This window comes from Pseudorasbora parva, chromosome 7 (genome assembly GCF_024679245.1).
Source record: "Pseudorasbora parva isolate DD20220531a chromosome 7, ASM2467924v1, whole genome shotgun sequence".
NCBI classification, from domain to species: domain Eukaryota; kingdom Metazoa; phylum Chordata; class Actinopteri; order Cypriniformes; family Gobionidae; genus Pseudorasbora; species Pseudorasbora parva.
Window position 1 is genome coordinate 22,904,631 of NC_090178.1, and position 13,349 is coordinate 22,917,979.

Genomic DNA, 13,349 nt, shown 5'->3' on the forward strand with positions numbered 1-13,349 from the left:
CATACAACCATTGCCGAATGACAAATTAAGTATGTAAACCACAACTTTTGGTGTAACAATGACAAATGACAATGACTTGTTGTGTCTGTCTGGAGCTGGACCAGATTTGGACCATCAATTTAGAGTGAAGGTTACTGGCCAGTGGCCACCCCAGCTGATACAACCAAATAGAAACAAAGGTTACTTTGGGCAATTGTGGGTTTGCATAGGTAAAGTCTAGTTGGTCTTAGGACACCATTAGCCTGGATCCTTTTAAACAGCAAACACTGTGTGTGTGTAGCACATGTGTGCGTGTTACAGTGAGTAATTTGTTTTCATTGTACACTGGGTGAAAAGCCATCCTACCATAACAGAGGGATAGTTGATATGGGAGAAAATAACTAAGCTGTTCTCTCCAGGGAATGAGAGGAATGAGAATAAAGGAAGCAGGAGTTCACAGAAAAGAAGAGGGGATAAAATAGAAAGTGACAGAATGCCATGTTGTGATCTGAGGGACGAACAGGTGGGGGGGAGGGCGAGTGCGAGCATCCAATCGAAACACTCTATCTTACTGTCTTCCCCTTTTGTTTACCTCCCCCTTCCCATGTCTCTATTTCCCTGGATTCATGGCTGCTGGTATTGAGGGGACAGGACTCACAAGGACTCCAGCATGAGTTCAGAAGAGGGTAACATTCAGATTCTCCAGGGATCCGTCCCTGTGTGTTTGTGTGTGTGTTTATGCTCTGTTTTGCATGTTTCTAGGTTGTAGATTGTCTCACTTAAGCTCTGCTTCACCCCCTTGTATCCCTTACAATTGTCTTGTTGCTTCTTTGTTGTGGGTTGTGCTGTATGGTTTATGGCTAAATTGTATTCATGTATTTTAGCGCAGTGTCACTGAAAAAGCAGGTGTCCTTGCAGTTGCAGGTGTCCTTGCAGTAGTTTTGCTTAGTTAGGCCAGGCTTTGGCTGTAGATTTATACTATGTTTGGATGAATTGAGAAGATACCTATTTATGTAACCAGAATGATCACATTCAAAGTAGAACGCATTGGGCTGGTTTTCTGGCTGCAGATTTTTTTCTTCTCCCTTTTCTTTGTTCTTTAATTTATTGATCCATTGGGATTGTGGTACTAATTGGAATGAACAGTGTTGATAAACTTTTGTTTGTTACCTGACTTGAGTGTCTAGTTTTGAATGCTGCTTGTGTATGAAAAGTGAAGTGTACACATGATGGGTTGCAAAATTGCAAGAAAATCTTGACGTGTACTGATAACTTCGCTGAGATGTTATCACAACTGTTCAAGTAAGTTTCATTCATAATGTTTTTCCTTTAATCCGATATAAAGTGTCATACCATATAACGAGCCTATAAGCAAGGTTAATTGTAATATAGTTGGACATGACAGAAGAAAACAGAAACGTTTTGTGTCAGCTGTCAAAATACTCACCTTGCTCGTCTCTTTCGAGCGGACATTTCTCTGAACCCACTGCACGCATGCAAAACCTGAGGCAACTTGAAATCATTTTGTTTTCTATGTGGATATAGCTACACTTTTCAAAATAAGATATTAATTTTAAGGTTTATTAAACAATAAAATTATGGTAATTTAAACATAGCCTAGGTAAAAATATATAAGACAAAACAACTCCAAGTTGACTAGCAGCAGCCATTTCATTTAATCAACTAATATACTACATTTTGCTACACTAAATATAATACATTTAGCAAGAGATCTCTGCAGGCATTGCAGGATTTTTAAAAAGGAATGAATACTTTAATTAACTGATCATTTGACTTAAAAAATTGCCTTAAAATTAAATAAATTAACTTCATAATTGAGGAAAAATAAGTGTGGAATTGTCAAGTTCATATATGTTTTCAATTATGCATGAAGTTTATGACTTAATTCTAAGGCAATAGTTTTTCTGCACTTTTAAAGTCAGCTGATCATTTTTACAGTGTATGTTTATGATTGTGGCGAGGTGAACGAGTGAGATACATGGGAGGAGCGAGCGAGACCGGGGCGTGATTGCGAAAGAGCGTCACCTGCGAGGCACACCGGTCTCGAGTCCTCTCATGAGGGAGCTCGGAGGCATTTAAGGATGATTGACACCAGTCAAGGACTTTACGTTGAGTTTTGTTTATGCTTTGTTATGTGTGTGCGGGCAGTCGTCCGTGAGGGGCAGATTACTTTCGCAATCACGTCCCCAGTCTCACTCGCTCCTGCCATGTCTCTCGCTCGTTCACATCACCACAATGATGTTGCATAATTTATATTTAAAAAAATGTGTTTTTTTTTACATTTTCAACTTTGATAATAATAATAATACAAAATGTTTCTTGAGAAGCAAATCCTTTTAGAATGATTTCTGAAGGCTCATGTGACACAGAATACTGGAGTAATGATGCTAAAAAAAGAAGAGACTATACTTTTAAAATGTATTGCCGATCCCAAACGTTTTAATTGAAGCTATAAGTTAATTAGTCTAAATTTATTTTATTAGACATGTAATGTATTTATAGCTTTTCCAATGTAACTACTATCTAAATTGTCACTATTTTTTTTAAATTTTGAATAAAACTGTGTAGTGATGGTTATGAAATTCTACTCCTCATTTTGCCCTTAGACTTCCATTGTTAGGGTATTTGTAATAACTTCTATTTAACCCGCAACATTATGGAATTCGAGATTTGTCTGCTTTTTTCCTTCATAAATGGGTCAAAGAGCATTGAATTCTTAACTTTAGTATTTTCAGGTGTCAGTGTGTGTTTTGCTTTGGTAAACTAGTGCTGGGGAGTCTTTCATTGAGTAAAGGGATTGGGTGGTAGGTTCTCTTGTTGCACATGTTTCCATAATGAAAGATTTAGATAATCTGCTGGCATGAGGGTTATTTAGTCAGTGCCCTAGCTTCTGAACTGAAACCCATCACTGAAATTAACATCATTCCTCCAATTACAAGACTCAAACTAGTTTTACGATAGTTGTTGGTTTATTGTCTCTCAATGGAAGCAGTTTGAGCAGTGACACATTAACATTGGTTTCCAATGCAGATTAGGACACTAATCTCTCTGGATCTGGCTACAGCCTTTAGAATAAGGACAGGGTACAGAAATGGAGGAGAAGAGAGGACAATCCTTTTTGGATTGAGAGGAAGATGTACTGCTTGTTTTTGCCAATGAAGGGAAGAGATCACCACCAGTTTGAGAACACTTTGTCAGTTAAAAAAGGGAGAGTTTGAAAAGTCTCAAAAGAGAATGACTGGGCATGCAATGGGAGGGGATATATGGAGTAAAGGGCAGAAAGGAAAGAGCTAGGTCTGGTTTAAACCCATATGCGTAGCAGATAAGAGTTATGTTGTAATGTAGTGTAATGCAAGTAATAAAAATGTTGGCTAAACTCATTTTGCATTGACAAAGTAAGCACCTTGGAATCAGACATTTCAAAGGCCAAATCTTTTTTGTTCTTTAAAAAAAAAAAAAAATCTTTTAAATCTTTAAAAAAAAAATCAAACTTCCCCCACTGTACTACAGTTGTGGCACCATTTGGCCTACAGGCCCTCAACATCTCTTTGATTTTAGGAATCCCAAACGCCCCCACTGATAAGAGAGAGGGGGTGTAAAACAAATGTCTTTGTTCAATTTCAAATATCTTTGATTCTTACAGATGCTTATTTATGTTTTATTTTTTTAAGGAATTCATAAAAAGAAGTGCTGTCAAATTGGTTAACCTTGATTTATTGCATCTAAGAGTTTGTATTTACATAATATATGTCTGTGTGCTGTGTATAATTATTATGCATATATAAATACACACACGCATGTATATATTTAAGAATTTTTTTACACACACACACACATATATATATATATATATATATAGTCACAGGGTGAAGAATCACTCGACAAGAGGTACGTGAAATCAAAGCCCCAGAGGGTGGTTTTATTGAGGAGTGTGAGGTGCCTGGTGAAAGTGTGCTGCTCCGTGTTCAGGTGGCCCGTGCTTCCGGTGTGCTCGTCGTGCTCTCCGTTTCTGGGTGAATTGAAAGTGGGTGCCCAGACGTGCTCCAAAGTGGTTGGGCTGTCGGTCACTCGCTGCTTTCTGTGAAGAGATGAGACCGAGATTAGAACAGCGTTGCATTCGCTTCGAGCGCCCCATCTCAGTGCAACGTGTGCTCCTTAAGAGCATGCGGGCTGATGGGGAGCAGCTGTGACCGATCAGTCGGTGACGAGGATGTGCAGGTGTTCTTCTTTGGTTGCCAGGGCGACGCGGATTCCCCTGGGAGTGCTCGTCACATTCCCCCCCGCTAAGCGTTGTTCTGGTCCTGTGAAGACATGTAGAGAGTAGGGGTGAAATTCGGGGAGGGTGGGGAATGACCCCTGACAGACCTGCGTAAGCTGTCCAGAAGTCCTGGAGTGCTAGGAACCAGCGAGTCACCCTGGTGTCCTTGGCCCGGGCCATCCACTGTAGGGGCGCGTGGTCGGTTACCAGGGTGAACTTGCGGCCTAGGAGGTAGAACCGGAGCTCCAGGACTGCCCACCTGATGGCCAGGGCTTCTTTCTCCACGGCGGCGTACTTCCTCTCGGCCGGGGACAGCTTCCTGCTGATGTAAATGATCTTGCAGCCGGATCAGTCCTCGTCCGACCTGGAAACCCAGGTACTTGGCCTCAAAGAGGGCTAGGTGGCATTTTCGGGGGTTGGCGGTAAGTCCCGTGCAGGCCGAAGGGAAGGGTCCGGTACTGCCAATGGCCACTGGGGGTGGAGAAGGCGGTCTTCGGCTTGGCGGCCTTGGAGAGCGGTACCTGCCAATAGCCCTTGGTGAGGTCCAGAGTACTGATGTACCGGGCCCTTCCCAGGGGGTCCAGCAGTTCGTCCACTCGAGGCATCGGGTACCCGTCGAATTCAGAGACTTCGTTCAGGCGGCGGAAGTCGTTACAAAAGCGGAGGGTGCCATCTGGCTTTGGGACCATCACGATGGGGCTGGACCACGGACTCCGGGATGGTTCTATTACCCCCAACTTTAGCATTTGTTGGATCTCTTCCTCAATAGCCTGCCGACGAGCCTCCGGGACTCGGTAGGGCCGTTGCTTAACGATGACCCCTGGGGCCGTCCGGATGTGGTGTTGAAGCACGTTGGTCTGCCCGGGCTGAGAGGAGAACCCATCCTGGAACTGACTGACCAGGTGCTGCAGCTCCGTCTTCTGGGCAGCCGACAGGTGGGGGTTGACATCCACAACCACAGGCTCGGTGAGGCTTAGGGCAGCTACCTGGTCCCGGGTCCCCACCCATTTCTTCAGGAGGTTGATGTGGTAGAGTTGCTCTGCCTGCCGTCATCCCGGCTGTCTCAGGCGGTATGTGACTGGCCCAATCCTCTCCACCGCCGAGTAGGGTCCTTGCCAGGAGGCCAGAGATTTGCAGGCGGAGCTGGGGACCAGGACCATGACGCGGTCTCCCGGTTGAAACTCCCGTGGTTGTGCTGCCCGGTCGTAGAGACGTTGCTGCGCCTGTTGGGCCCTGGTGAGGTGTTCCCGGACTAACGGCATCACTCGGTCGAGTCGTTACCTCATTTGCCGGACATGTTCAACGATGGTCCGATGAGGGGCCGGCTGCTGCTCCCACGCTTCCCGGGCCACGTCCAAGAGGCCCCGAGGTTGACGGCCAAACAGGAGTTCGAAGCGAAGGGGGTGAAGCCAGTTGAGGCCTGGGGCACTTCGCGGATCCCGAAGAGCACGTAGGGGATCATGAGGTCCCAATCCCGCTTGTCCTCTGCAGCCACGCGCCGGAGCATTTGTTTGAGGGTCTGGTTAAATCTCTCTACGAGCCCATCGGTTTGTGGATGGTAGACGGTGGTCCTCAACTGCTTTACCCGCAGCAGCCAGCAGAAGTCTGCCATTAGCCGGGACAAGAAGGGGGTTCTCTGGTCAGTCAGGATCTCAGAAGGGAGGCCGACTCTGCTGGCCAGCAGAAACAGCTCCTGGGCGATGGACTTTGCGGTGGCCTTCCGTAGGGGAACTGCTTCTGGGTACCGGGTGGCATAGTCGACGATGACCAGGATGTGCTCGTGCCCTCGGGCAGACTTAGGCAACGGCCCCACGATGTCCATTCCAATCCGCTCGAAGGGCACCTCGATAATAGGCAGCGGGATGAGTGGGCTGGGGGGAGGAGTCCTGGGCGACATGGCCTGACAGGTCGGGCAGGCTTGGCAAAACCGCTTTACTTCGGCGTCCAGGCCCGGCCAATGGAAGCGATCGCGGATGCATTGAGCGGTATTGGCTGCCGCGAGGTGGCCTGCCATGGGGTGGGAATGGGCCAGTTCCAGGATGGTCTCTGTCTTGGCCCGAGGCACAACTAGTAATTTTTTCTCCTCCCCCCTTCACTGGGCGACACAATACAGCAGGCCATTCTCGACAACAAAATGTGGGAGAGGGTGGGGCCGGGGGAGGACGTCTTCTCCATCTACGACTCGCACCTGGCCCCAACAGTGCTTGGGTCGGTCGTCCTCACGCTGTTCCTTGGCGAAAGAGCCCCCTCCAGCAGCCTGTTGGTACACATCATAAAACAGATTAGTAGATTGGGAGGGGGCCTCACCTTCTCTCCCACTGTCGGAGACGAGCAGGGCCGGTTGGCGGCAGGGTCCAGACGGCCGCCTCGGTCTTCGACGGTTCCCCTTGGGGCTGGCAGGCTGCGTAGAGGCAGACAGTAGCTTCTCGAAGCCGCGCCAATCCCTTCCAAGCAGCACGGCCACCGGCAGGTCCTTCACCAGGCCTACTTCCACCGGCCAGGTGCTCTGGGGGGACGAAATGACCATCTCCTGGGCCGGTACTTGGCGAGTGTCTCCGTGCACACAGGTGATCGGTAGGAAATTCTTCGGGCCGCTTCGACGGGCACACAGACGCGACTGCATGAGGGTGACCGCGCTGCCTGAGTCCAACAGCGCCCGGAGCCGCTTCCCATCAACCTTCACCTCTGCTTCGGGGGCTCCCGCCGGCACTCGTTGATGGAGGATGCAGCCTGCCAGCCAGGCTCGCAGAGGCGATGGTGGATCTGCACTTGGCATGGGCTTGTCTCGTGGCGGGGGAACCGTCGGCCTGCTGATTGGTCGCGCGGTGCCTTCGAGCGGGCGTCGCTCCTGGACCACCCTCCGAGGAAATGGCGGCAGGCGGTCCCCGGCCCCGATGGAATGGACAGCATCCGCCAGCTCGATCGCCTCCACTAGTTCCCGGACGCCACGTGGGTTCCTCATACTGACGGGCTGTCGTTGGGCGCGAGGCAGGGCGCGCAGGAGGCGATCGACGACCACCCGTTCCGCTACCTGCGCTGCGGTGGGACCTCCTTCTAACAGCCAGTGCTGAGCGATGCGGCTGAGTTCGGCGGCCTGGGCACGGGCTGGCACCCGGGGCTTGTATTCCCACTCATGGAACTGTTGGGCAGCGCACACCGGAGAGAGGCCCAGCCTCGCCAGGATCTCTCGCTTAACGGTGACATAACTGTCGGCGCTCGTCAGGGGGAGCGAAAAGTAAGTTCTCTGTGCTTCACCGGTGAGGAGTGGGGCCAGCGCGCGTGCCCACTCATCCGCGGGCCATCCCTCTCTGTGGTCGGTGTTTTCGAAGACCTGAAGGAAGCCTTCTACATCGTCATCAGCTGTCATCTTGGGTAACAGGCGGATGACCTGCGCCCGAGGCTCTGGTAGCGGAACCCGCTGGGCCGTGGTCGCCCGGATGGCGGCGAGTTCATCCTCCGTCCGACCCAGGCGAGTGGCAAGATGTTCAGCTATTTGCTGCTGGCGGATGCTTACTTCAGCGAGGCGTTGTAAGATTTTTAGGCGTTGGAGCGGTGATCTTGTCGGTGATTCTTCACTGTCTTGCCTGCATTCTCCACCACTGTCACGGGGTGAAGAATCACTCGACAAGAGGTACGTGAAATCAAAGCCCCAGAGGGTGATTTTATTGAGGAGTGTGAGGTGCCTGGTGAAAGTGTGCTGCTCCGTGTTCAAGTGGCCCGTGCTACCGGTGTGCTCGTCGTGCTCTCCGTTTCTGGGTGAAGTGAAAGTGGGTGCCCAGACGTGCTCCAAAGTGGTTGGGCTGTCGGTCACTCGCTGCTTTCTGTGAAGAGATGAGACAGAGATTAGAACAGCGTTGCATTCGCTTCGAGCGCCCCGTCTCAGTGCAACGTGTGCTCCTTAAGAGCATGCGGGCTGATGGGGAGCAGCTGTGACCGATCAGCCGGTGACGAGGACGTGCAGGTGTTCTTCGTTGGTTGCAAGGGCGACGCTGATTCCTCTGGGAGTGCTCGTCACTATATATATATATATATATCTATATATATATATCTATATATATATCTATATATATATATATATATATATATATATATATATATATACAGTACACACACACACACACACATATATATGGGTCAATGAAGTGATGCCTACATTTAAAAACTGGTTTACATACATACATAGATACCATATATATGTAGTACCTCTCCCATGTATGTACTCACCTTATGATTTACAAAGTGTTTTGTAATCCTTCAAAAAATTGCAAAGCATTTTTTTTTCACAATATAAAAAACACACATTGTCTGATGATGTCCATTTTATGAAATATCTTGTGGTGCGACCAGTGTTTTCCATGTTAGATATATGTCCTCGATAGGCAGGTTTTGTACATTTATACTCAATCGATGGTTTATATATACAGGTCCTTCTCAAAAAACTAGCATATGTGATAAAAGTTTATTATTTTCCATAATGTAATGATAAAAATTAAACTTTCATATATTTTAGATTCATTGCACACCAACTGAAATATTTCAGGTCTTTTATTGTTTTAATACTGATGATTTTGGCATACAGCTCATGAAAACCTCAAAAAATTAAGTTATCATGAAAAGGTTCTCTAAACGAGCTATTAACCTAATCATCTGAATCAATTAATTAACTCTAAACACCTGCAAAAGATTCCTGAGGCTTTTAAAAACTCCCAGCCTGGTTCATTACTCAAAACCGCAATCATGGGTAAGACTGCCGACCCGACCCTGTCCAGAAGGCCATCATTGACACCCTAAAGCGAGAGGGTAAGACACAGAAAGAAATTTCTGAACGAATAGGCTGTTCCCAGAGTGCTGTATCAAGGCACCTCATTGGAAAGTCTGTGGGAAGGAAAAAGAGTGGCAAAAAAACGCTGCACAACGAGAAGAGGTGACCAGACCCTGAGGAAGATTGTGGAGAAGGACCGATTCCAGACCTTGGGGGACCTGCGGAAGCAGTGGAGTCTGGAGTAGAAACATCCAGAGGCACCGTGCACAGGCGTGTCCAGGAAATGGGCTACAGGTGCCGCATTCCCCAGGTCAAGCCACTTTGGGCTACAAAGAGTCCAAGGAACAAAGTACTTTTTTCGGATGAAAGCAAATTTTGCATGTCATTCGGAAATCAAGGTGCCAGAGTCTGGAGGAAGACTGGGGAAAAGGAAATGCCAAAATGCCTGAGGTCCAGTGTCAAGTACCCACAGTGATGGTCTGGGGTGCCATGTCAGCTGCTGGTGTTGGTCCACTGTGCTTTATCAAGGGTCAATGCAGCTAGCTATCAGGAGATTTTGGAGCACTTCATGCTTCCATCTGCTGAAAAGCTTTATGGAGATGAAGATTTCGTTTTTCAGCACGACCTGGCACCTGCTCACAGTGCCAAAACCACTGGTAAACGGTTTACTGACCATGGTATTACTGTGCTCAATTGGCCTGCCAACTCTCCTGACTTGAACCCCATAGAGAATCTGTGGGATATTGTGAAGAGAAAGTTGAGAGACGCAAGACCCAACACTCTGGATGAGCTTAAGGCCGCTATCGAAGCATCCCGGGCCTCCATAACACCTCAGCAGTGCCACAGGCTGATTGCCTCCATGCCACGCCGCATTGAAGCAGTCATTTCTGCAAAAGGATTCCCGACCAAGTATTGAGTGCATAACTGAACATAATTATTTGAAGGGTTGACTTTTTTTTTGTATTAAAAACACTTTTCTTTTATTGGTCAGATGAAATGTGCTAATTTTTTTAGATAGGAATTTTGGGTTTTTATGAGCTGTATGCCAAAATCATCAGTATTAAAACAATAAAAGACCTGAAATATTTCAGTTGGTGTGCAATGAATCTAAAATATATGAAAGTTTAATTTTTATCATTACATTATGGAAAATAATGAACTTTTATCACATATGCTATTTTTTTAGGAGGACCTGTGTGTGTGTGTGTGTTTGTATGTGTATGTATGTATGTATGTATGTATATGTGTGTGTATATATATATATATATATATATATATATATATATATATATATATATATATATATATATATATATATATATATACCATCAATTGAGTATAAAAGAACAAACTCAAATAAAGTACTTTACTAGGTTATTATTTGGAATACATTTATATCCAATTTGGGTAATTTACAAACATTTCAGACAGTTTATTTTTAATCTTTGAACATTATGAAACATTTTGAGCATTAATTTAATTTTTTTGTAATTATGCATTTATTAGTCATTTATAATTAATTAATTAAGTTATCACCTATTTACGTCTATTTATGCCACTTCCAAGCAAAGAAAAAGGGCTCGCCATAGACAGCGTGTTAACTCAAGAGCAAGAGCAGAGTATTTTGCCAGGAGAATAGGAAGGTGTGTTAAAAAAAAAAAAAAAAGAAGTGTAACGAAGTTCGTGGATGGAAGGAAGAGGATCGTGGATCGTGGATGGAACGTTTCACAAACATTTATTAACTCAAAATAAATAAACAAAATGAAAGTAAAACCACGGGCAGCCCCTCACGGACGACTGCCCGCAAACACACAAAATAAAACGTGGGCAGCCCCTCACGGACGACTGCCCACAAACACATAAACAAAACATAACATAAAATCCAGGCCTGGTCCTCTCTCGTCTTCCGCTGCCATCGTTCCTCCTTTTATGCTCCCGTCACATGGCCGCGAGACGAGACCGGTGTGCCACGCATCTGGCACTCGTTAACGTTAATCACCGGCCCGCTCTCGCGGTCCCTCGCCCCGCTGCTTGCCACACCACATACTCCCATCGCCCCTCGCAGGCCAGGGGGCACTCCCGAGACTGCGCTCTACTCCCCCCCGCCCCCTCCCGGGGGGGCTGATCAAGGCGGCCGCGGCACCTGGGGGTAAGGACAGAGAGGCGAGAGAAATGTAGACGGGAGCACGAGGAGCCCGCGGACGAGAGAGGGGAGAAAAAGAAAGAAAGAGAAAAAAAAATTCTGGTCCGGTTCCCAGACACACTGCCGTTCGGCCCTCCGCCCGCCGAGAGGCTCTTCCTCGCGGTGCTGTGCGATGTCACTGGACGCCTGGTGGGCAGCTCGATCTTCGAGCCCCCTGGCGGCCGGCGGTGACTCCTCCTTCTGAGGGACCCGGCAGCGAGCCCCGCGCTCCCTGCTCCTCCCCTCTCAGGCGGATGGCAGCAGGCTCCGGCTCACGGCAAGCGCGGCGACTCCTCCGCTCCCTCCCGGACGGCAGCCACCCCACCTCGACCCAGGGGCACGGCAGCGAGGTCTCTGTCCCACCTTCCTCGCTCCAGCACCATCGCCTCGGGCAGCCCTCGCGGTCCTCATTCATCCGCGCTGCCCGACCTCCTCAGCACCACGATCCCCCTCGGCAGCGAGGGCTCTTCGACAGCATGTCCCTCCTTCCCCCCGGGTTTTGGCACCAGTGTAACAAAGTTAGTAGCTGGGAAGGAAGGAGACGGGAACCGGCGAACGTTTCACAAACATTTATTAACTCAAAATAAATAAACAAAATGAAAGTAAACCCGCGGGCAGCCCCTCACGGACGACTGCCCGCAAACACACAAAATAAAACGTGGGCAGCCCCTCACGGATGACTGCCCACAAACACATAAACAAAACATAACATAAAATCCAGGCCTGGTCCTCTCTCGTCTTCCGCTGCCATCGTTCCTCCTTTTATGCTCCCGTCACATGGCCGCGAGACGAGACCGGTGTGCCACGCAGCTGGCACTCGTTAACATTAATCACCGGCCCGCTCTCGCGGTCCCTCGCCCCGCTGCTTGCCACACCACAAGCAGCATGATGATGGTCAAGTTTAATTAAATGTTTGTTCACAACAAGGCCACAGTTGTGACCCTGAACCTCTGCCTTTAAAGTTGTCCAAATGAAGTCCTTAAAAATGCATATTACTACTAATAATACATTTTTTATAGACTTGTGGTAGGAAATGTACAAAATATTTACTTGAACTTTCTTTATTTAATATCCAAAGGATTTTTGGCATTTAAGAAAAATCTATCATTTTGACCCATTGTTGGCTATTGCCAACATGAGACTTATGGTTTTGTGCTCCAGGGTCACAAATGTGTTATTACATGATTATACATGGTTCTGATAAAAATGAAATCAAAATTATTATTTTTCCATCATCTCCGTTGTCAAGTTAAATGAAATGTTGCACCTTTTTGCAATTTGATTTTTATATAAAAAAATATATATATAAAATGTTCCTTTGTTGATTAAAACAATTCTGTGAAATTAATGGAATATGGTTTAAATCTATTTTTTTGTATGAAATTAATTTTTTATTGTTCTCTTTAAATATATTTTAATATTCGAGATCATGTCATTTGGAGCACCACTCATCATGTGGTGCGACCAATAATAGCAATAACTGTATTAAATAAAATAAAATGTCCATGGCTGAAATAGGAATCACTGATACAGAATTCTTAAGTGAATGGTATTTTTAAAAGATTTTTTATCAGTTTTATGCAACTTTAAAGAAAAATTATTCTGTAAACTACATTTAAGAAGGAAACTCTGAAATTAAAAAACAAAAATGTGTCATATTTTGCAAAAACTCAAAAGAAATGCTAATACTTTGTTTATAAACACTTTAATTACAGAGAACTTGTAAAAAAAATGTTAAGCATGTTAATGAAATAAAATAAAGATAAATCATGGTTATGACATTTTTTTTAAGGCCACGGCCAATTCATCTAGATGAAAAAACAGTATAATGAAGTAATATAATTGCAATATAAATGCACTATATGCAATATAATTTTATTATTTTATTATGCAATTAAAAATGTTTATACGTCATTGACCCAAACTTTTATTTTGGATGTGATTTAATCGTGATTAATCGTTTTGACAGCACTAATAAAAAGCTGAAGGTTTGTTTAAGGTCCTGCTATTCCCTGCATTGCCTGCTGTTGTGAAGTTGCTTGTGATTCTCTCAGTTGTCAGGTCACTGAGTGCAACAGATTGACCTAGTCACCTGTCATAATCTTGTCACTGAGAGACCTTACTCACCTGCATTGTCTCTGTATCTG

General features: G+C 46.2%; 1 protein-coding gene across 3 annotated transcripts in view; it reads left to right on the top strand.

Moving 5' to 3' along the window:
• lipeb (lipase, hormone-sensitive b) overlaps nucleotides 1-13,349 on the top strand; it is a 42,564-nt gene that overhangs the window by 3,483 nt on the left and 25,732 nt on the right. The window contains exon 2 of one of the 3 annotated variants that reach the window (XM_067448634.1): nucleotides 624-665. The exons of 1 other annotated variant lie outside the window; for it this stretch is intronic. In XM_067448634.1, the coding sequence (XP_067304735.1) occupies nucleotides 624-665 (42 nt within the window). The remainder of the gene's footprint in view (nucleotides 1-623; nucleotides 666-13,349) is intronic. One more of the 3 variants, XM_067448633.1, reaches the window with a different exon arrangement.